Source organism: Equus caballus, chromosome 5, assembly GCF_041296265.1.
Source record: "Equus caballus isolate H_3958 breed thoroughbred chromosome 5, TB-T2T, whole genome shotgun sequence".
Classification (NCBI taxonomy): domain Eukaryota; kingdom Metazoa; phylum Chordata; class Mammalia; order Perissodactyla; family Equidae; genus Equus; species Equus caballus.
The window spans coordinates 33,178,753-33,201,767 of NC_091688.1; the positions used below are offsets into that span (position 1 = coordinate 33,178,753).

The window sequence follows — 23,015 nt, forward strand, 5'->3', positions numbered from 1 at the left end:
CCACAGGGGGTCTCCCAGGCCTCCTCTTCACAAGACCCGGGTGGGAAGAGATGACAAGAAAGTGAGCAGGGCATTCAGGGCACCACTTTCCCCTGCCTGCCTGTGCCTCTCTTGTCAACCTCAGCTTCTCTGTCACTGAACCCCATCACACACATAACACTGTGGGTCATCCACCATCCCTGAACCGTGACCTTGAAATTCCACATTCTGGTAGAGGAATATAACCGCAGGTCAGTAGCATGACGACAGCTCGAAGGGATCTGTCCAGCAACAATCCATCAACACTGCTCCGCATCCCTGATCTGTTCCAAACGTGAGTGAACTGAATGACGACAAGAAATAGCATCAGGTTGACAAGTGTTTGCAAAAGAAAGGGCCACTGCGTGTATTCAGGATATACTCATAAACCACTGTAATCATTTTCAGAGCTGGAAAAGAGCTCTTGTGGGACTAGAAGGCATAATATGTGGATATCCGGAACCAACAAGTAGGAAAGATAGTGTTTACGGACACTTAAAAAGTAACAACCACAAAAGCGGCCCACACATAGAGAAGGATTTTAGGAGGTAGAGATGTCACACTGACTTAAGTTTGAAGATAAGCGAACATGCTGCCCTAGTGAGGGGCAAGAAGTCGACACAACACAGGGATGCAGCAAGAGGAGTATTGTGAGTCAGGACAGAGAATAATTTTTTAACGAAGTATTCATTCACTTAGTATTACACTCTGCTTTTGTCCCTTTTAATGGATGTAGAAAAAACTGGAGAAAGCCCAGCGAATAGCAGCATGAGAGTCTAAAAGTTTGCCATCTTTCACGTATGGGAAAACCTTAAGATCGGTTTACATTTAGAGAGAAAGTGGGGTGACTTCGTGACGGTGCTTCAGAAGACAAACTTTGTTGGGACACTGGTTTCTCTTTCTGTTTTGAGATGCACACAGGAATGGGCACTGAGAACTATGCTTAGATATTTTCTGGAAAGAGACAGGTCGGTAGTGTCACCACGAGAGTAGACAGCTGCTTTGGGGTGATGCCCATCAGCAGTGGCCTTCAGAAAAGGCCGGGCAGCCTGGGGTAGCAGCAGGGCCTAGGCAACTGGAAGGCAGGGGCTCCTAAGATTCCATGACACCTCCACCTTCCAATTCTGTTATTGCACCGCCAGACCGTTAACTGGCGCGCTGGGGCCTCTCTCCATCACTCCTGTCTGACTCTGAGCTGCAGGCGGTGCCTGTGGCTCTGAGCTCTGTCATCTTGAACCTTGTTTTGGCAGTTCCGGACCCTCAGCTGTTGTGGAGTGCTGATCAAGTCGTTCTCCACCGTGAGTTAAGAAGTCTTGTTTGACGTAGTCCCATTTGTTTCTTCTTGCTTCTGTTTCCCTTGCCTGAGGAGACATGATAATCCAAAGGATACTGTGAAGACCAATGTCAAAGTTGCACTGCCTATGTTTTCTTCTAATTTTCTGGTTTCACGTCTTACATTCCAGTCCTTAATGCATTTTGAGTTAATTTTCTGTGTCGTGTAAGATAATGGTCTACTTTCATTCTTTTGCATGTGGCTGTCCAATTTCCCATTAACATTTATTGAAGAGACTTTCCTTTCCCCACTGTACGTTCTAGGCTCTTTTGTCAAAGATTAGCTGTCCATAGATGTGAGGGTTTATTTCTGTGCTCTCCATTCCGTTCCATTGATCTTTTTTTTTATTTTTAGTTTTTATTAATGTTATGGTAGATTACAACCTTGTGAGATTTCAGTTGTACATTTTTGTTAGTCATGTTGTGGGTACACCACTTCCCCCTTTATGCCCTCCCCCCACCCCCCCTTTTCCCTGGTAACCACCGATCAGATCTCCTTATCAATATACTAACTTCCACCTATGAGTGGAGTCATATAGAGTTCATCTTTCTCTGACTGGCTTATTTCGCTTAACATAATACCCTCGAGGTCCATCCACGTTGCTGTGAATGGGCCAATTTTGTCTTTTTTCATGGCTGAGTAGTATTCCATTGTGTATATATACCACATCTTCTTTATCCAATCATCAGTTTCTGGGCATGTAGGTTGGTTCCACGTCTTGGCTATTGTAAATAATGCTGCGATGAACATAGGGGTGCAACGGACTCTTGAGATTTCTGATTTCAGGTTCTTAGTATAGATACAGTAATGGGATGGCTGGGTCATGGGGTATTTCTATTTGTAACTTTTTGAGAAATCTCCATAGTGTTTTCCACAGTGGCTGTACCAGTTTGCATTCCCACCAACAGTGTATGAGGGTTCCTTTTTCTCCACAACCTCTGCAACATTTGTCGCTCTTGGTTTTGGATGTTTTTGCCAATCTAACGGGTGTAAGGTGATATCTTAGTGTAGTTTTGATTTGCATTTCCCTGATGATTAGCGATGATGAACATCTTTTCATGTGTCTATTGGCCATATTCATATCTTCTTTTGAGAAATGTCTGTTCATGTCCTCTGCCCATTTTTTGATCGGGTTGTTTGTTTTTTTGTTGTTAAGCAGTGTGAGTTCTTTGTATATTATGGAGATTAACCCTTTGTCGGATAAGTGGCTTGTAAATATTTTTTCCCAATTAGTGAGCTGTTTTTTTATTTCAATCCTATTTTCCCTTGCCTTGAAGAAGCTCTTTAGTCTGATGAAGTCCCATTTGTTTATTCTTTCTATCGTTTCCCTCAACTGAGGAGTTATAGTGTCTGAAAAGATTCTTTTGAAACTGGTGTCAAAGAGTGTACTGCCTATATTCTCTTCCAAAAGACTTATTGTCTCAGGCCTAATCTTTAGGTCTTTGATCCATTTTGAGTTTATTTTGGTGTGTGGTGAAAAAGAATGGTCAATTTTCAATCTTTTGCATGTGGCTGTCCAGTTTTCCCAGCACCATTTGTTGAAGAGACTTTCTTTTCTCCATTGTAGGCCCTCTGCTCCTTTGTCGAAGATTAGCTGTCCATAGATGTGTGGTTTTATCTCTGGGCTTTCAATTCTGTTCCATTGATCTGTGGACCTGTTTTTGTACCAGTACCATGCTGTTTTGATCACTGTAGCTTTGTAGTATGTTTTGAAATCAGGGATTGTGATTCCGCCGGCTTTGTTTTTCTTGCTCAGGATTGCTTTAGCAATTCGCGGTCTTTTGTTGCCCCATATGAATTTTAGGATTGTTTGTTCAATTTCTGTGAAGAATGTTCTTGGGATTCTGATTGGGATAGCATTGAATGTGTAGATTGCTTTAGGTAGTATGGACATTTTAACTATGTTTATTCTTCCAATCCATGTGCATGGAATGTCTTTTCATCTCTTTATGTCATCGTCAATTTCTTTCAAGAAAGTCTTGTAGTTTTCATTGTATAGATCCTTCACTTCCTTGGTTAAGTTTATCCTAAGGTATTTTATTCTTTTCGTTGCGATTGTGAATGGGATTGAGTTCTTGAGTTTTTTTTCTGTTAGTTCATTGTTAGTGTATAGAAATGCTACTGATTTATGCACGTTAATTTTATACCCTGCTACTTTGCTGTAGTTGTTGATTATTTCTAATAGATTTTCTATGGATTCTTTGGGGTTTTCTATATATAAGATCATGTCGTCTGCAAACAGCGAGAGTTTTACTTCTTCGTTACCTATTTGGATTCCTTTTATTTCTTTTTCCTGCCGAATTGCTCTGGCCAGCACCTCCAGTACTATGTTGAATAGGAGTGGCGAAAGTGGGCACGCTTGTCTTGTTCCTGTCCTCAGAGGGATGGCTTTCAGTTTTTGTCCATTGAGTATGATGTTGGCTGTGGGTCTGTCATATATGGCCTTTATTATGTTGAGGTACTTTCCTTCTATACCCATTTTATTGAGGGTTTTTATCATAAATGGGTGTTGGATCTTGTCGAATGCTTTCTCTGCATCTATTGAGATGATCATGTGGTTTTTGTGTTTCATTTTGTTGATGTAGTGTATCACGTTGATTGACCTGCAGATGTTGAACCATCCCTGTGTCCCTGGTATAAATCCCACTTGATCATGGTGTATAATCTTTTTGATGTATTGCTGTATTTGGTTTGCCAAAATTTTGTTGAGGATTTTTGCATCTATGTTCATCAGTGATATCGGCCTGTAGTTCTCCTTCTTTGTGTTGTCCTTGTCAGGTTTGGGGATCAGAGTGATGTTGGCTTCATAGAATGTGTTAGGGAGTACTCCATCTTTCTCAATTTTCTGGAACAGTTTGAGAAGAATAGGTATTAAGTCTTCTTTGAATGTTTGGTAGAATTCTCCAGAGAAGCCGTCTGGTCCTGGACTCTTATTTTGGGGGAGGTTTTTGATTACCGTTTCTATTTCCATACTTGTGATTGGCAAATTCAGATTCTCCATTTCTTCCTGATTCAGTATGGGGAGATTGTAGGAGTCTAGGAATTTGTCCATTTCTTCCAGGTTGTTCAATTTGTTGGCATATAGTTTTTCATAGTATTCTCTTATGATCTCTTGTATTTCATTGGTATCTGTTGTGATTCTCCTCTCTCATTCCTAATTTTATTTATTTGCGATTTCTCTCTTCTTTTCTTGGTGAGTCTGGCTAAGGGTTTGTCAATTTTGTTAATTCTTTCGAAGAACCAACTCTTTGTTTCATTGATCCTTTCTATTGTCTTTTTTGTTTCAATATCGTTTATTTCTGCTCTTATTTTTATTATTTCCCTCCTTCTACTGACTCTGGGCTTTGCTTGTTCTTCTTTCTCTAGTTCTGTTAGGTGTCGTTTGAGGTTGCTTACGTGAGCTTTTTCTTGTTTAGTGAGGTGAGCCTGTATTGCGATGAATTTCCCTCTTAGGACTGCTTTTGCTGCATCCCAAATGGTTTGGTATGTCGTGTTCTCATTTTGATTTGTCTCCAGATAATATTTGACTTCTTCTTTAATTTCTTCAATGATCCATTGTTTGTTGAGAAGCGTGTTGTTTAGTCTCCACATTTTTGCACCTTTCTCTCCTTTTTTCTTGTAGTTGATTTCTAGTTTCATAGCATTATACTCAGAAAAGATGCTTGATATTATTTCAACTCTCTTGTATTTATTGATGTTTGCTTTGTTTCCCAAAATATGGTCAATCCTTGAGAATGTTCCATGTGCACTTGAGAAGAATGTGTAACCTGCTGTTTTTGGATGAAGTGTTCTCTATATATCCATTAAGTCCATCTGGTCTAATTTTTCATTTACTTCTATTATTTCCTTGTTGATTTTCTGTCTGGATGTTCTGTCCATTGGTGTTAATGGTGTGTTGAGGTCCCCTACTATTATTGTATTGTTGTTGATGTCTTCTTTTAGTTCTATTAAGAGTTGCTTTACAAATTTTGGTGCTCCTGTGTTGGGTGCGTATATATTTATAAGTGTTATGTCTTCTTGGTGGAGAGTCCCTTTTATCATTATATACTGTCCCTCTTTGTCTTTCTTTATCTGTTTTGCTTTGAAATCTACCTTGTCTGATATTAGTATAGCGACACCTGCTTTCTTTTGTTCATTATTAGCTTGGAGTATTGTTCTCCATCCCTTCACTCTGAGTCTGTGTTTGTCTTTGGGGCTGAGGTGTGTTTCCTGGAGGCAGCATATTGTTGGATCTTGTTCTTTGATCCATCCTGCCACTCTGTGTCTTTTGATTGGGGAGTTCAATCCATTTACATTTAGAGTGATTATTGAGATGTGGGGGCCTACCACTACCATTTTGTGTCTTGTTTTCCGGTTTTCTTCAGTTTCCTTTGTTTCTCGTCCCATGGTTTAATCTGTTCTGAAGTAGAGCTGCTACTCTCTGTTGTTGTCCTTCTACTTATCTCCTCTGCTCTTGGTTTTGTAGCCCCTTTCCTTTTTTGGATTTTTCAGGAATGAGGGTATTCCTGAGGATTTCCTGAAGAGGAGGTTTTGTGGCAATGAACTCCCTTAATTTTTGTTTATCTGGGAAAGTTTTTATTTCTCCATCGTATTTGAAGGATATTTTCGCTGGGTAGAGACTTCTCGGCTGTAGATTTTTGTCCTTCAGATTTTTGAATATATCATTCCACTCTCTTCTAGCCTGTAAAGTTTCTGCTGAGAAATCTGCTGATAGCCTGATGGGGGTTCCTTTGTAGGCTAGTTTCTTTTGCCTGGCTGTCCTTAGTATTTTCTCCTTGTCGTTGACTTTTGCTAGCTTCACTACTATATGCCGTGGAGTTGGTCTTCTTGCATTGATAAAGTTTGGAGATCTATTGGCTTCTGTCACCTGAAGCTCCATCTCCCTCACCAGATTTGGGAAGTTCTCAGCCATTATTTCTTTGAATAGGTTTTCTGCCCCTTTCTCCTTCTCTTCTCCCTCTGGTATACCTATAATCCTTACGTTGCATCTCCTAATTGTGTCTGATAATTCTCGGAGAGTTTCTTCATTTCTTTTTAGTCTTACTTCTCTCTCCTCCTCTGCCTTCAGCAATTCTATATTGCCATCTTCCAAATTGCTAATTCTTTCCTCCATATTATCGGCCCTACTGTTCAGAGCATGTAGATTTTTCTTAATCTCCTCTATTGTGTTCTTCATTTCCAGTATTTCTGTTTGGTTCTTCTTTATCGTATCAAACTCTTTTGTGACATAGCTCCTGAACTCGTTGAGTTGTCGGTCAGAATTCTCTCTTAACTCATTGAGTATTTTAATGATGGCTGTTTTGAAGTCATCATCATTTAGGTTATATATCTCATTTTCTTTGGGATTGTTTTCTGTGTGTTTGTTATTTTCTTTCTGTTCTGGAGATTTAATGTATTTTTTCATATTGCTTGATGTTGTTGATTTGTGCCTCCGCATAGAGATAGAGTTTAGTTGCTCCTTTCACTTGTTTCTGCTGCTGCGGTGGGGGAGCAGCTGTTTATACTGCACCAACCAGGAACCCTATCTGCAGTTGCTAACTGGGCCTGGGCCCCTCCTCGTAGTCACAGTGGTCCTTTGGATTCCCTCCTCTGCCTTGGGGGCTGTCTCGGGGGGCTTCAGGCTGCTGGTGCCTACTGTTGCAGCCCACGTAGACGTGCTCCCTCCTTGGTGTCTGCAACGGTGTTATGGGCTTTTCCAGCGGCCAGGGGTGGGATCACTTATATTTGTCACTCCGTCGCTGTCAGCACCCACAAAATCTCACTTGTCCACTATGGGTCGCAGGAGAGCTATTGGCATCTTCTACAGTCTGTGGTTAGTTCACCTAGCTATGCTGCTTTTGTCCCAGGTTCTTCCAGCCTTGTGGCTGCCGGATGGGTGCTTTCTACTAGTGCTGTGCAGAGGCTTTCCCTGAGGCTGCTGTGAGCCTGTAGGGTTTCCCCCTAGGCTATGGAGCTGGGTCGCTGGAACTCCCCCCAGCCCCAGTCCTGTTCCCCAGGAACTCGGGGAGCCCTTTGCCCTGTCTTGGGGGATAGCCAGAGATCCTGATTTCAGTGGTAGCTGGTCAGCTGCTGCCCTGCCTGATATTCTCCTCTCCGGGACCCTCCCAGTATTGTGGATGCTGGGCGTGGCCCCTCCGCTAATAGCAGAGAGTTTTGTCTGCTGCCCGGGCAGAACTCTGGAGCTTCCCCTCCGGGCCGCGGAGCCGGCCTCTGGAGCTTCACCCAGCCCCAGTCCTCTCCAAGATCTCCAGCAATCCCTAGCCCCACGGGGCGGGCAATGGCAGCTGGAGGTCACTTCGCCCTCTGGGGTTCTCTCCGGGACTTTCCCGGAGTTGTGAATGCTGGGCATGGCCCCTCCACTAATGGCAGACAGAGAGCCCTGTCTGCTGCCCAGGCAGAACTCCAGAGCTTCCCCTCCAGGGCGCAGAGCCGGCCCCTGGAGCTTCACCCAGCCCCAGTCTGCTCGGAGATCTCCGGCACTCCCTAGCCCCACCGTGCAGGCAGTGGCAGCCGGGGGACCTCCGTACCCTCAGAGACTCTCTCTGGGACCCTCCGGGCGCCGTGAGCACCAGGCGGGATCTCCCCGCCAATGGCGGGGAGAGACTCTCCCCGCTGGCCCAGGTGTGCAACTCCAAAGTTTCCCTCTGCCTTTAGGAGTAACGGCAGGAGGTTTAGGTAGGGTTCTGGTCACCTGTTTCCACCGTCGCTCCTCTGTTGTGTGCTCGCTCCTGCCCTAGATGTGTGTTGATCTTCTGGGGGCATCCGTTGGAAGAAAGCCGCTTGCGGGTACTAGGCTGTTGGGTCGGGGTCGGAGAGTTTTCACCTATTTCCACATCCTCCTGGAGGAAAGTCCGTCCGCCTTTCGATGTATAGTCGCGTGGGTCTCTCAGACGTCCTGAGATGCTGTCTTGATATCCTTTGTTAAGCGATAAGTGTCCAAATAATTGTAGACTCGAAGGGGGAGAGACAAAGAGGACTACTCATGGCGCCATCTTGGATCGAGCTCCAGTTCTATTGATCTTTGTGTCTGTTTTCTTTCCAGTATCATGATTTTTTTTTTTGAGGAAGTTTAGTCCTCTTCTAACATCTGCCACCAATCTTCACCTTTTTGCTGTGGAAGATTGGGCCTGAGCTGACATCCATGCACATCTTCCTCTATTTTCTTTTCTGTAGGACCGGTGCCACAGCATGACTTGTTAAGCAGTGAGTAGGTCCACACCCGCTATCCGAACTGGCGAACCCTGGGCCGCTGAAGTGGCACATGTGAGCTCAAAGCACTCTGCGTGCCAACGGGCTGGCCCCATAATGTTTTGATTAATAGAGCTTGTAGTATATTTTGAAATCAGGGAGTACCATACCTCCAGCTTTGTTTCTTTTGTCTCAGGACTGCTTTGGATGCAGGTGCTTATTATAATGATTGACCTGGGGGTAGGAAACATGGAGCTGTATAACTTTTATGCAAAAGACAAAAGCAGGACAGAGCAGAACAACAAGGATACTTTCAATCAAGTCGCTAAAGCAGGGGAGAAACTGTTGGAGGACTCTAGAATGGAAGGGGACCTGGGCCATCTGACTGCATTTTAACTTCATCCATTTTATAGCATAGACATGAGGCCTTAGGGACATACGCCTCAGGCACCCGGCACTCCACCTTGACAACAGTGAGAGCCATAATTTCAAATTCTAGCGTGCTTTGAGTAGAAGTGAAATTTACTCTTTCTGCTCATCGATGAGACCAATCTTCTCTGAGTCTCTCACTTTACAAAGTAAGTCCTGTCATTCTTCATTCAAACTTCAACAGTGAGGTTTGAACTCAGAAAATCTTATAAATATTCTAGCCACCTAACAAAACACCAGAAAGTTGGCAAGTCCATTCCAGTTCAGGACAGTTGGGCCCACTAGACCACAGACTTTGAGACATAAAGAAAAGAATGTCACATCCAACTGACACCAAAAGAGAGATTTCTTTAAAGCTTTTCATGGCTCTGACACACCAATAGCATTCCACAGTGTCGTTGGAGGATGGCGTGGCGTGGGGAGGAGATGAGCCTCAAAAGCGGTTGATGCGGTCCTCTGTCCTTTACCTTGACATGAAAGCTCGGTGGTACATGGCCAGACCCATCGCGCCCTCAGCTCGGGCGAGTGCAGCACCTAAACTGAAGAGACCAATGCCACAGGGGGTCTCCCAGGTCTCCTCTTCACAAGACCCGGGTGGGAAGAGATGACAAGAAAGTGAGCAGGGCATTCAGGGCACCACTTTCCCCTGCCTGCCTGTGCCTCTCTTGTCAACCTCAGCTTCTCTGTCACTGAACCCCATCACACACATAACACTGTGGGTCATCCACCATCCCTGAACCGTGACCTTGAAATTCCACGTTCTGGTAGAGGAATATAACCGCAGGTCAGTAGCATGACGACAGCTCGAAGGGATCTGTCCAGCAACAATCCATCAACACTGCTCCGCATCCCTGATCTGTTCCAAACGTGAGTGAACTGAATGACGACAAGAAATAGCATCAGGGTGACAAGTGTTTGCAAAAGAAAGGGCCACTACGTGTATTCAGGATATACTCATAAACCACTGTAATCATTTTCAGAGCTGGAAAAGAGCTCTTGTGGGACTAGAAGGCATAATATGTGGATATCCGGAACCAACAAGTAGGAAAGATAGTGTTTACGGACACTTAAAAAGTAACAACCACAAAAGCGGCCCACACATAGAGAAGGATTTTAGGAGGTAGAGATGTCACACTGACTTAAGTTTGAAGATAAGCGAACATGCTGCCCTAGTGAGGGGCAAGAAGTCGACACAACACAGGGATGCAGCAAGAGGAGTATTGTGAGTCAGGACAGAGAATAATTTTTTAACGAAGTATTCATTCACTTAGTATTACACTCTGCTTTTGTCCCTTTTAATGGATGTAGAAAAAACTGGAGAAAGCCCAGCGAATAGCAGCATGAGAGTCTAAAAGTTTGCCATCTTTCACGTATGGGAAAACCTTAAGATCGGTTTACATTTAGAGAGAAAGTGGGGTGACTTCGTGACGGTGCTTCAGAAGACAAACTTTGTTGGGACACTGGTTTCTCTTTCTGTTTTGAGATGCACACAGGAATGGGCACTGAGAACTATGCTTAGATATTTTCTGGAAAGAGACAGGTCGGTAGCGTCACCACGAGAGTAGACAGCTGCTTTGGGGTGATGCCCATCAGCAGTGGCCTTCAGAAAAGGCCGGGCAGCCTGGGGTAGCAGCAGGGCCTAGGCAACTGGAAGGCAGGGGCTCCTAAGATTCCATGACACCTCCACCTTCCAATTCTGTTATTGCAACGCCAGACCGTTAACTGGCGCGCTGGGGCCTCTCTCCATCACTCCTGTCTGACTCTGAGCTGCAGGCGGTGCCTGTGGCTCTGAGCTCTGTCATCTTGAACCTTGTTTTGGCAGTTCCGGACCCTCAGCTGTTGTAGAGTGTTGATCTAGTTGTCCCCAACGGTAAGTTAAGGATTCCTGTGTAAACACCCCTCTGGCCTGGTGAAATCTTTTTGTCTTTGCTTGTTTTTCACTCATTATATGTTTGGGTTTCTCTGCCCAGCCTCTGGCTCTACCTCTTCTGCCAACATCACCATGGCCGTGTGTCCTCACGCTTTGTCTGATCCGAGGGCAGAGGTGACCCTCCAGGAGTCCAACCAGGAATTGCGTTCACAGCTGGCACAAAGCAAGCAGGACTTCCAAGCCCTCATGGAGGAATTCCTTGTATCCGAAGCTGCTGCCTACTCCCTGGCCACCGAGCTGCAGAAGCACAGTAAGTCTCCCAGGGCTGTGCTCCCCAGATGGGTGAGTGATCCCTGTCTGCCCTCTAGGACACTAAAATTTCTCCAGACTTTATCCTCTGGTCCCTTTGTCAAAATAACTTTCATTCTGACCACAATCCAGGAAAGTCAGAGGTAGGTATTTTGCCCTCATTTTGCTGGGGATGGAGAAACTGATGCACAAAGAGTTTAGCCACTTTTTCAGATTTGCAGTGTGGTATACGGCGGCTTTAGAATTCGAGTCCCAGACATCGATTGCTGGTGCAGCCACACAATTGCGTCTTCCTCTCAGGAAAGGGCTGCACTGTTTCTCTCAGCATCCTCTCTGTCCTTTACCACATCCTGCATCACTCTGGGCCTAAATGTCTGGGACGAGTGAACTCCCTCAGTTCAAGCTTCTCTGAGGTCCCATGGGCAAAGCACTGTGCTACTTACAGTGGGAAAACAGATGATAGTAGCTGCTTTATAGGAGCTTAAAGATGAATATGCTCCTCACCGAAACTGTGCTATCCAGGAGTGACACCATCAAGACAGGGAATGCCCTGGTGAGAGGGAAGCCCTCTCTTCCAGGGCACGGGCTCTTCTTCCTGAGTCTGAGGAAGACGTTTGACACCCTGTGGTAAGGTTGGGGCTGTTTCTATGGAAACCAGAGACTCTGTCCCACCACCTGTGTCTCCCGCTCAGCTGGTGAACCCTCAGGGATGCAGGGCAACCAACAGGTCCAGGTGACCTTGAGAGTCTGGGCTATGAGACCTGTGGCCAAATTGAGGCCACAAAGTGAGGTAGGTGGGGGAGACCACTAGCCCCAGGAAAACTCAAGCCAGTGTGTGAGGCAGGCCCTTCCCTGCCCCAGTCAGCCTCAAAACTGGAAGCTCGATTGCCTGCTCAGTGAGACTGGGCTGTAGTGACGACAAGAACCGTGACAACCAGGGCATGTGCACAGCAGAGTGTTTAGAAGGATCTTGACAACTCGGAGCCTGAATTGGGGTCGTTACCTACAATTGCTTTTCAATAAGCCATTGAGGGGGGAGTAACTAAAATGACTGACACAGAGAAAATCAAAGCCTGCCATTTAAAAAGTGAAGAGATGAGCTTTCAGGAAAGGACAAACGAAGTTTTATTTACATCCTGCCTTAGAATCACAGCGTAACTGTAGGAAACACATTTTGAAGCTGATGAAGAAGAAAGATATCACTTAAGACCTGGGTGTCAATGTAACACGGTGCAGTGGTGAAGAGCATGGACTCTGGGCCAGTCTTTCTGGGCTCCAATCCAAGCTGTGTGTCTTTCTGTGCCTCAGTTTCCTCCTCTGGTAATACGGTGCTGTCATGGTACCTACTTGTTTGAGTTGTTGCAATGCATCACATGGATGATTTCTGTAAGTCCCTGTCACAGGGTCAACACTATTTGTTAGTTCTTCCTTCTATTGCTTTTAATTTAACACAAACTTTCTTAGTATCTGTGCACGTTTCCTTCAGAAATTTATGGGCAAATGCATAATATTTTACAGGGTTGAATCCATATAAACGTCTTTATCTTGGATGTACTTGACCTTGAAATTCTGAGCTCAAGGGAACCAACAGTCAGTAGAGTCCACCGGGCCTTCCCAAGCACACAGGCAATCACTACTGCACGCGCCTGCTTGGTGTTTCACTTAAGAGGCTGCGAGGCTTGGTAACGTGACTAAGGCCCACGACTCAGGGTCAGTCTCAGGGGATGGGAATTCTGCCTTTGTCAAATAGAAGTTAACGTATCTAATTACTTTCTGTGCCTTGGAGCTTCTCTTTCCTCAGCTCTAAAATGGGGAGTAACCCAATGCTGTGTAGTAGTTTGGAGGCCGAGGAATAAGATGCGGAAATCCCAGTGTGGAGCCTGGTACTGGGCATGGACCCTGCTTCCTCCCTTGAAGGCAGTGACCACAGCAGCATGGCCAGCTTTCCACTGAGGCAGGGCTCTCTGTCCTTTTTCAGAGTGTGGAGAGTGCAAAGACATCATTGAATCCGTGCTTGGGGACAAGCTGCCTTTTGAGGAGGGGAAGCTGGCAGAGAAGTCAACGCTAGCCAAGAAGCTCAGGTAAGGAGGGCTGTGTGGGGGTAGGCTGGTGGGTAGCTGTGGGAAAAGCTGAAGTGGGGCAGGGAGCAACTTTGGGCCAAGAGAAGGCAGAAATGTACACGGCAGGCGCTTGTGTTCAAATGTTTATAAAGCAACTAGGTAAAAATAATTGGAAAATTATGGACTCCAGTTATTCAGAGGCTCACTTACTCTTTTTTTTCAAAACTATAAATTTTTGAACTGAAACTCACCAAACACGAATTTGCACAAATTGAGGTGAACGATTCAGTGGCATTTAGTACGTTGACAGTGTTGTGCCATCACCCGCTCATTTCCCTTTAATCACAATCACCGCCTGTCTCACGAGGGCTTGTTGTGTTTTCTTTCTAAAGAATTCTGTCTCCTTGACCCTGTCATTCTCGTGTTCTTTCCAGCTAACCCAGCTGTGCTCATGCACATTTCTGTGTCTGGCTTTGTGTCCATTCACTGCAGAATGCACCATGTGTATTTCAACATAGAAGCGGGCATGGCTGAAGGGGTTAACTGAAGAGACACGTTTTTAAAACAGGTTTAGGAAGACACCTGGTTTTGTTGACAGCAGAAACGATGAGTAGGATGTCCAGGAATCTGACGGGAGCTCTCTCTGATACAGAGGAAACCTGTGCTTTACCTTCCTCTTTCTCTTTGCCACAGGCAAGTCGCCACACATCGGCCAGAATTCTCTGAGGACTCCTTGGGGGCAGTTCTCACAGAAATCTTGAAAATCTTTAGAATCTGTCACTCATCCCTTTGGACTCTCAAGTCTTCTCTTCTGTCCCACCTTAGGGAATCCAATCTCCTAATTCAAGAGCAGGAGCAGCAACTGGCCTATCTGCGGCACAAGTTACAGGAAGGGCGAGAAGTGCGGGCCCTGCTGAGTCAGCACCTCAATGACCTGCTGACACACAACGGCTCTGACGACCACCAAGGGCAGGCCTTCCGCCAGCAACTGGCTGAGGGATATAGGCTGGCCACGCACCTTGCCCACATACTCGGCCCAGGTAAGGTGGCCACAGGCCCTCACTGCACTGAAATTCTCCAAGGTGCCTGGCTCACAAGACCCTCCACACCTCCCCTCGTAATGTTTTGACAAGCTGTCCCAGTTTGCGTGTTGCACTTGGGACCGTGGTAGGACCAGGACTGGCTAGGTGGGCGCAGAGAGCAGATATGCCCAGGGTGGAGGTCATAGTGGTGCAAGTGTCGGCTTCCTTCCTGATGGACTGTGACCTTTAGGGCAGGAGGCCACACCTACCTACTGTCAGAGGACACAAAAGAGGACGTGACAGGAGGCAGCTTGTTTGAGTGAAAAGAGCCTTGGACTAAGGGTGGCCATTCCCAGGCTCCAGCCTGAGAGCTGATGGTACTAACACTGGGTGAGAGATTGATTTTTACTTCATCCGTATCAATCGCCTCAGCAGTAAAATGGATCCAATAATCTGTTCACGGTAGCTGTAGTCATCAAACGCAGGAATGTCTATGAATACACTTCCGAACAAAGCAAGCCCCTCGCTCTGTGGGGTTGGGCAAGGTACTGGATGTGGTAGAACTTGGTGGTAGAGAGTTTAGACTGGAGACCTTTCCGTAGAGAGAATTTCCCTCCACAACACACAGAAGCCAACTTGGAGGGCCCTTAAAGTCCCCAGATGAGGGATGTTGGCTTGGGTTCTTTCTTGTCTCCTTAGAGAAAGGACGAGGTTCTCTGTGAGAGCTGGGAAGGGATATAGGGCCTGTGCCTTTGGCAGGATTTGTGGCAGAATGGAGCACGCAGTCACAAAATTCAAGATGGAAGCTGGACAAGTATCCAGTGATATGAGGAACAAAAGACAGCTTAAACTTTTGCCCAATTTCAGGCAGAGTCTGCAATGATGGAGATCCAGTGGATCACAGACACACCGCCTGATGAATCAGAAACCCATGCTGGGGCAATGCTTTCAAGACAATGCACTAGGACTTCAAGACCATACGGACTCCTGCATAGATATTTATGTCTCTATGGCTGTTGAAGTCACTGCGTTTATAGAGGTTAAAGTGGGAAAGTGCTAACTGGACATTTCTGAATTTATTTGCAGGGAATAACGAAGACAAGGAAGACGAAAAGACACAAGGCACACTCACTCACAGGTGACAATGAATAATCTGGTGCCGGTAATGGGCAGGGAAAATGTGGAGACAGTATCAGAAAGAAGAGTAAGTGAGGGGAACAAAGTCACAAATGCCAGAGGCAAGAGAAGGAAACGTGGAGGTTGTAATGATTTAATTCACTCAACCAACAAGGAAAAGGCTCTGTTAACTTCAATGTCACTCATCTTTATGGACCTGTAAGTGTGACACAAGAGAACGCAACACCCTTAGGACATCATGCACATAGAGAAAAGGTCTATTTTCTCCTGCAACAAAAATCAGGGTGAGACGCATATCTAACTGCTACACATTAATGATGGTCTCTGGAAGGAAGTAAACTAGCAGTGCAAAAACTAAAGGGATGATAAACCGCATTAAACAACAAAAATGCAGTGAGATGAGAAAAATGTACCTGTTCTGTAAACAGTCAGAGAAGGAAGCATAGAATGCAGACCATCATGGAGATTATACAATGAAACAAGAAGGGACTTCATTTGAAGGGGAAATGTGACAATCTCAGATATAGGGACATCAGGAAGTGCTCGCTATCCCCGTTTCCCCATGTAGACAACCGCCAAGTGTCCCTTTCCCAGAGTGCTCTGTGTTTCTCACCGTGGTCCTCGGATGGGCCAATTCCGTGATCTCTCTCCAGTGTGGTCACGTGCGGTCAGATGCCGGAGGTGTGCTCATCTGTCGGCGGATGGCGTGCGCTCTCCCGTTCTCTCTTTCTTCTGTCACCCAGCGGGGGACGCATGTCTGCCTCTGCCCGGTTGCCGTTCCCACGGTGGCGGCTATTTCCCGGCCAAGACGGTCCTTCGTGACCCAAGTCCGCATCATGCCCCAGTAGGGAGAGAGGCAGACCTTGCAGCTTCCAGATTTCTGGGAGTCGACAGTGGTGCCAGAGCCAGGCAGGGTTCACTTGGCAGCTGTCTGTGCATTTCCAACTGGATGCAAGAGTGTTGATGCCGCCTTTAGGGTCCTCTGAGTGTGTGGGTGTGTGATGACTCTTGTGGAGTGGAGGCGCTCGTCCTCCTTGCTCAAGAGCTCATTTTCTGCTCGGTGCTCTGAGCAAGCTCTGCTCGCTCTCTCCTCCTCTGTCTCTGTCTGTGTGTCTGTCTCTCTCCCTCTCTCTCTCTGTGTCTCTCTCTGTCTGTCTCTCTGTCTCTGTCTCTGTCTCTGTGTCTGTGTCTGTCTGTCTGTCTCTCGTCGGCTCACGCTGGATCGCTCGCTCTCTCGCGCTCTCTGTCTCTCTCCCTGCGCGCCCCACCCCCCCGGCCCTCTCTGCCTCTGTCTCTGTCTTTTTCCAGCTCTCTCTCCTGTTCCCACTTCAACTGCGGCCTGGCCCCAGCCAGAGGAGGATTGTGTGATCTCCCTGGCTGAGCCCTTCCCATTGCTCTTCTGTGAGCAGACCCTTCCACCTTCCAGGGAAAGCAGCTCTAGGAATGTGTGTTTCCCAAAGCCGCTTGTCTCCACTTGAGCCCTCCCTCCGCCCACAGGCTCGGCAGGGATGTGCCGCCCACGGTCGAGCCTCCGCTCCCGAGAGCGTGCCTGGAGGAATACTCCTGGACCTGCGCCACGGACGTCGGCCAGTCCGAGTCCTGCTGGACTCAGTCGAGCAGTGCCGTCTTCTGCTTCCAGGGCCTGGCCGTCTCCTCCCTGGCAGACACCCCCAGTGAGTATTGCCGCTGTGCAGGGGATAAGGCTCCAGCTGGACTCCCTGGGCGGTCCGTGTCCTTGGCATGCCAGCCCTCGGGCTGTGCAGACAGACACATTGAAGGGAATCAGGCTGGAGGACAGAGTTGGAAGCACAGACGGGAGACGCTTGAGGGAGCTGCGCTCCCTTCCTTCTTGCCAGGATGCGCCCAGGTGCCCCTGGCCCCAGTGACCCATCACGGGACCCAAAGCCGGCAGGACAAACTCAGCTCCCCTGTGCCGCACGTAGCGCCAGGGCAGGTGTCTGTCAAACATCCCCGCTGGCGTGAAATGTCTCCTCGCACCTTCAGTGCTCTAACTTTCACGCCTGAGGCGTGTCCCTCCAGATTCTAGGCCCACCCCGTGCGCCTGGCCTCCTTGTGGACATCTGCCTCCGAGACGCCTCCCGGGCTTCACTCTTGTGGGCCCCACTCTCCGTCTCCGTCACGTTGGCCTCTCTTCCGAAGCAGTCCTCGGAAGAACGCCCCTAGCCACCTGTCCCGTTTCCCGTGCTCCCGTGTTTCCCGCGTGCGAGCCTAGGCCTTGGCCTTCTCCCAGCCCACAGGGTGGCCAGTGTTTCTGCGGAGCAGGGGGCGACGATGCCTCTGGATGCCAGGGTTTGTAGAGTGCAGCCGGCCTTCTCCCCTCAGGCGATGAGTTCGACTCGAGCCTCCACAACTAGCGTCCCCGCGCAGAGAAGGCTGAGTAGCGCGGCACTTGTGCGAGCGGGCACTTAGGCTGGTGCCCCAGAAGGTGTGAGCCCCACGCCTCTTTGGCTGTTTTCCCAGACTCGGGAGAGCATCCTGGGCTGAGGGCCTCCCCGATCGGGGAGACGCGGCCCGCTGGCTCAGCAAAGCCAGGCCGGCGCTTTCACGAGACACCGCCTGAGGTCTCCTGGCAGATTGCTCTTCCCGTCTGCCGTTGTCACACTGAGGATGTGGAGGTCCCTGGGCTGGGACTGGACACTGGATTCCCAAGGGTCGAGTGGGGATCTGCTTAGTGTGACTGGCCCCGTGCGAATTTCTTTCCAGGCCAACACACCGATCCGGAGGACGACGGGGGCGTCCAAGACGGCCTGTGTTGCAGGTAACTCGGAAGAATCCCGGGACTCCATTGGAAGGGGCCATCTGGGCATCTCCGATCGAGGGAGTTCAGCGAGCGCTGACTATCCCCGTTTCCCCCACGCACGCAACCGCCAAGTGTCCCTTTCCCAGAGTGCTCTGTGTTTCTCACCGTGGTCCTCGGATGGGCCAATTCCGTGATCTCTCTCCAGTGTGGTCACGTGCGGTCAGATGCCGGAGGTGTGCTCATCTGTCGGCGGATGGCGTGCGCTCTCCCGTTCTCTCTTTCTTCTGTCACCCAGCGGGGGACGCATGTCTGCCTCTGCCCGGTTGCCGTTCCCACGGTGGCGGCTATTTCCCGGCCAAGACGGTCCTTCGTGACCCAAGTCCGCATCATGCCCCAGTAGGGAGAGAGGCAGACCTTGCAGCTTCCAGATTTCTGGGAGTCGACAGTGGTGCCAGAGCCAGGCAGGGTTCACTTGGCAGCTGTCTGTGCATTTCCACCAACTGGATGCAAGAGTGTTGACGCCGCCTTTAGGGTCCTCTGAGTGTGTGGGTGTGTGATGACTCTTGTGGAGTGGAGGCGCTCGTCCTCCTTGCTCAAGAGCTCATTTTCTGCTCGGTGCTCTGAGCAAGCTCTGCTCGCTCTCTCCTCCTCTGTCTCTGTCTGTGTGTCTGTCTCTCTCCCTCTCTCTCTCTGTGTCTCTCTCTGTCTGTCTCTCTGTCTCTGTCTCTGTCTCTGTCTCTGTGTCTGTGTCTGTCTGTCTGTCTCTCGTCGGCTCACGCTGGATCGCTCGCTCTCTCGCGCTCTCTGTCTCTCTCCCTGCGCGCCCCACCCCCCCCCGGCCCTCTCTGCCTCTGTCTCTGTCTTTTTCCAGCTCTCTCTCCTGTTCCCACTTCAACTGCGGCCTGGCCCCAGCCAGAGGAGGATTGTGTGATCTCCCTGGCTGAGCCCTTCCCATTGCTCTTCTGTGAGCAGACCCTTCCACCTTCCAGGGAAAGCAGCTCTAGGAATGTGTGTTTCCCAAAGCCGCTTGTCTCCACTTGAGCCCTCCCTCCGCCCACAGGCTCGGCAGGGATGTGCCGCCCACGGTCGAGCCTCCGCTCCCGAGAGCGTGCCTGGAGGAATACTCCTGGACCTGCGCCACGGACGTCGGCCAGTCCGAGTCCTGCTGGACTCAGTCGAGCAGTGCCGTCTTCTGCTTCCAGGGCCTGGCCGTCTCCTCCCTGGCAGACACCCCCAGTGAGTATTGCCGCTGTGCAGGGGATAAGGCTCCAGCTGGACTCCCTGGGCGGTCCGTGTCCTTGGCATGCCAGCCCTCGGGCTGTGCAGACAGACACATTGAAGGGAATCAGGCTGGAGGACAGAGTTGGAAGCACAGACGGGAGACGCTTGAGGGAGCTGCGCTCCCTTCCTTCTTGCCAGGATGCGCCCAGGTGCCCCTGGCCCCAGTGACCCATCACGGGACCCAAAGCCGGCAGGACAAACTCAGCTCCCCTGTGCCGCACGTAGCGCCAGGGCAGGTGTCTGTCAAACATCCCCGCTGGCGTGAAATGTCTCCTCGCACCTTCAGTGCTCTAACTTTCACGCCTGAGGCGTGTCCCTCCAGATTCTAGGCCCACCCCGTGCGCCTGGCCTCCTTGTGGACATCTGCCTCCGAGACGCCTCCCGGGCTTCACTCTTGTGGGCCCCACTCTCCGTCTCCGTCACGTTGGCCTCTCTTCCGAAGCAGTCCTCGGAAGAACGCCCCTAGCCACCTGTCCCGTTTCCCGTGCTCCCGTGTTTCCCGCGTGCGAGCCTAGGCCTTGGCCTTCTCCCAGCCCACAGGGTGGCCAGTGTTTCTGCGGAGCAGGGGGCGACGATGCCTCTGGATGCCAGGGTTTGTAGAGTGCAGCCGGCCTTCTCCCCTCAGGCGATGAGTTCGACTCGAGCCTCCACAACTAGCGTCCCCGCGCAGAGAAGGCTGAGTAGCGTGGCACTTGTGCGAGCGGGCACTTAGGCTGGTGCCCCAGAAGGTGTGAGCCCCACGCCTCTTTGGCTGTTTTCCCAGACTCGGGAGAGCATCCTGGGCTGAGGGCCTCCCCGATCGGGGAGACGCGGCCCGCTGGCTCAGCAAAGCCAGGCCGGCGCTTTCACGAGACACCGCCTGAGGTCTCCTGGCAGATTGCTCTTCCCGTCTGCCGTTGTCACACTGAGGATGTGGAGGTCCCTGGGCTGGGACTGGACACTGGATTCCCAAGGGTCGAGTGGGGATCTGCTTAGTGTGACTGGCCCCGTGCGAATTTCTTTCCAGGCCAACACACCGATCCGGAGGACGACGGGGGCGTCCAAGACGGCCTGTGTTGCAGGTAACTCGGAAGAATCCCGGGACTCCATTGGAAGGGGCCATCTGGGCATCTCCGATCGAGGGAGTTCAGCGAGCGCTGACTATCCCCGTTTCCCCCACGCACGCAACCGCCAAGTGTCCCTTTCCCAGAGTGCTCTGTGTTTCTCACCGTGGTCCTCGGATGGGCCAATTCCGTGATCTCTCTCCAGTGTGGTCACGTGCGGTCAGATGCCGGAGGTGTGCTCATCTGTCGGCGGATGGCGTGCGCTCTCCCGTTCTCTCTTTCTTCTGTCACCCAGCGGGGGACGCATGTCTGCCTCTGCCCGGTTGCCGTTCCCACGGTGGCGGCTATTTCCCGGCCAAGACGGTCCTTCGTGACCCAAGTCCGCATCATGCCCCAGTAGGGAGAGAGGCAGACCTTGCAGCTTCCAGATTTCTGGGAGTCGACAGTGGTGCCAGAGCCAGGCAGGGTTCACTTGGCAGCTGTCTGTGCATTTCCACCAACTGGATGCAAGAGTGTTGACGCCGCCTTTAGGGTCCTCTGAGTGTGTGGGTGTGTGATGACTCTTGTGGAGTGGAGGCGCTCGTCCTCCTTGCTCAAGAGCTCATTTTCTGCTCGGTGCTCTGAGCAAGCTCTGCTCGCTCTCTCCTCCTCTGTCTCTGTCTGTGTGTCTGTCTCTCTCCCTCTCTCTCTCTGTGTCTCTCTCTGTCTGTCTCTCTGTCTCTGTCTCTGTCTCTGTCTCTGTGTATGTGTCTGTCTGTCTGTCTCTCGTCGGCTCACGCTGGATTGCTCGCTCTCTCGCGCTCTCTGTCTCTCTCCCTGCGCGCCCCACCCCCCCGGCCCTCTCTGCCTCTGTCTCTGTCTTTTTCCAGCTCTCTCTCCTGTTCCCACTTCAACTGCGGCCTGGCCCCAGCCAGAGGAGGATTGTGTGATCTCCCTGGCTGAGCCCTTCCCATTGCTCTTCTGTGAGCAGACCCTTCCACCTTCCAGGGAAAGCAGCTCTAGGAATGTGTGTTTCCCAAAGCCGCTTGTCTCCACTTGAGCCCTCCCTCCGCCCACAGGCTCGGCAGGGATGTGCCGCCCACGGTCGAGCCTCCGCTCCCGAGAGCGTGCCTGGAGGAATACTCCTGGACCTGCGCCACGGACGTCGGCCAGTCCGAGTCCTGCTGGACTCAGTCGAGCAGTGCCGTCTTCTGCTTCCAGGGCCTGGCCGTCTCCTCCCTGGCAGACACCCCCAGTGAGTATTGCCGCTGTGCAGGGGATAAGGCTCCAGCTGGACTCCCTGGGCGGTCCGTGTCCTTGGCATGCCAGCCCTCGGGCTGTGCAGACAGACACATTGAAGGGAATCAGGCTGGAGGACAGAGTTGGAAGCACAGACGGGAGACGCTTGAGGGAGCTGCGCTCCCTTCCTTCTTGCCAGGATGCGCCCAGGTGCCCCTGGCCCCAGTGACCCATCACGGGACCCAAAGCCGGCAGGACAAACTCAGCTCCCCTGTGCCGCACGTAGCGCCAGGGCAGGTGTCTGTCAAACATCCCCGCTGGCGTGAAATGTCTCCTCGCACCTTCAGTGCTCTAACTTTCACGCCTGAGGCGTGTCCCTCCAGATTCTAGGCCCACCCCGTGCGCCTGGCCTCCTTGTGGACATCTGCCTCCGAGACGCCTCCCGGGCTTCACTCTTGTGGGCCCCACTCTCCGTCTCCGTCACGTTGGCCTCTCTTCCGAAGCAGTCCTCGGAAGAACGCCCCTAGCCACCTGTCCCGTTTCCCGTGCTCCCGTGTTTCCCGCGTGCGAGCCTAGGCCTTGGCCTTCTCCCAGCCCACAGGGTGGCCAGTGTTTCTGCGGAGCAGGGGGCGACGATGCCTCTGGATGCCAGGGTTTGTAGAGTGCAGCCGGCCTTCTCCCCTCAGGCGATGAGTTCGACTCGAGCCTCCACAACTAGCGTCCCCGCGCAGAGAAGGCTGAGTAGCGCGGCACTTGTGCGAGCGGGCACTTAGGCTGGTGCCCCAGAAGGTGTGAGCCCCACGCCTCTTTGGCTGTTTTCCCAGACTCGGGAGAGCATCCTGGGCTGAGGGCCTCCCCGATCGGGGAGACGCGGCCCGCTGGCTCAGCAAAGCCAGGCCGGCGCTTTCACGAGACACCGCCTGAGGTCTCCTGGCAGATTGCTCTTCCCGTCTGCCGTTGTCACACTGAGGATGTGGAGGTCCCTGGGCTGGGACTGGACACTGGATTCCCAAGGGTCGAGTGGGGATCTGCTTAGTGTGACTGGCCCCGTGCGAATTTCTTTCCAGGCCAACACACCGATCCGGAGGACGACGGGGGCGTCCAAGACGGCCTGTGTTGCAGGTAACTCGGAAGAATCCCGGGACTCCATTGGAAGGGGCCATCTGGGCATCTCCGATCGAGGGAGTTCAGCGAGCGCTGACTATCCCCGTTTCCCCCACGCACGCAACCGCCAAGTGTCCCTTTCCCAGAGTGCTCTGTGTTTCTCACCGTGGTCCTCGGATGGGCCAATTCCGTGATCTCTCTCCAGTGTGGTCACGTGCGGTCAGATGCCGGAGGTGTGCTCA

General features: G+C 50.6%; 1 protein-coding gene across 4 annotated transcripts in view; it reads left to right on the forward strand.

Moving 5' to 3' along the window:
* LOC138924258 (neuroblastoma breakpoint family member 6-like) overlaps positions 1-23,015 on the forward strand; it is a 46,107-nt gene that overhangs the window by 12,336 nt on the left and 10,756 nt on the right. The window contains exons 1-11 of one of the 4 annotated variants that reach the window (XM_070267934.1): positions 4,379-10,838; positions 10,939-11,148; positions 13,126-13,228; positions 14,033-14,247; positions 15,316-15,367; positions 16,864-17,039; positions 18,091-18,145; positions 19,188-19,363; positions 20,415-20,469; positions 21,510-21,685; positions 22,737-22,791. In XM_070267934.1, the coding sequence (XP_070124035.1) occupies positions 10,971-11,148; positions 13,126-13,228; positions 14,033-14,247; positions 15,316-15,367; positions 16,864-17,039; positions 18,091-18,145; positions 19,188-19,363; positions 20,415-20,469; positions 21,510-21,685; positions 22,737-22,791 (1,241 nt within the window). In that variant the 5' untranslated portion in view covers positions 4,379-10,838; positions 10,939-10,970. Of the gene's footprint in view, positions 1-4,191; positions 11,149-13,125; positions 13,229-14,032; positions 14,248-15,315; positions 15,368-16,863; positions 17,040-18,090; positions 18,146-19,187; positions 19,364-20,414; positions 20,470-21,509; positions 21,686-22,736; positions 22,792-23,015 lie in introns of those variants that run through there. The other 3 variants (XM_070267935.1, XM_070267936.1, XM_070267933.1) reach the window with 3 other exon arrangements.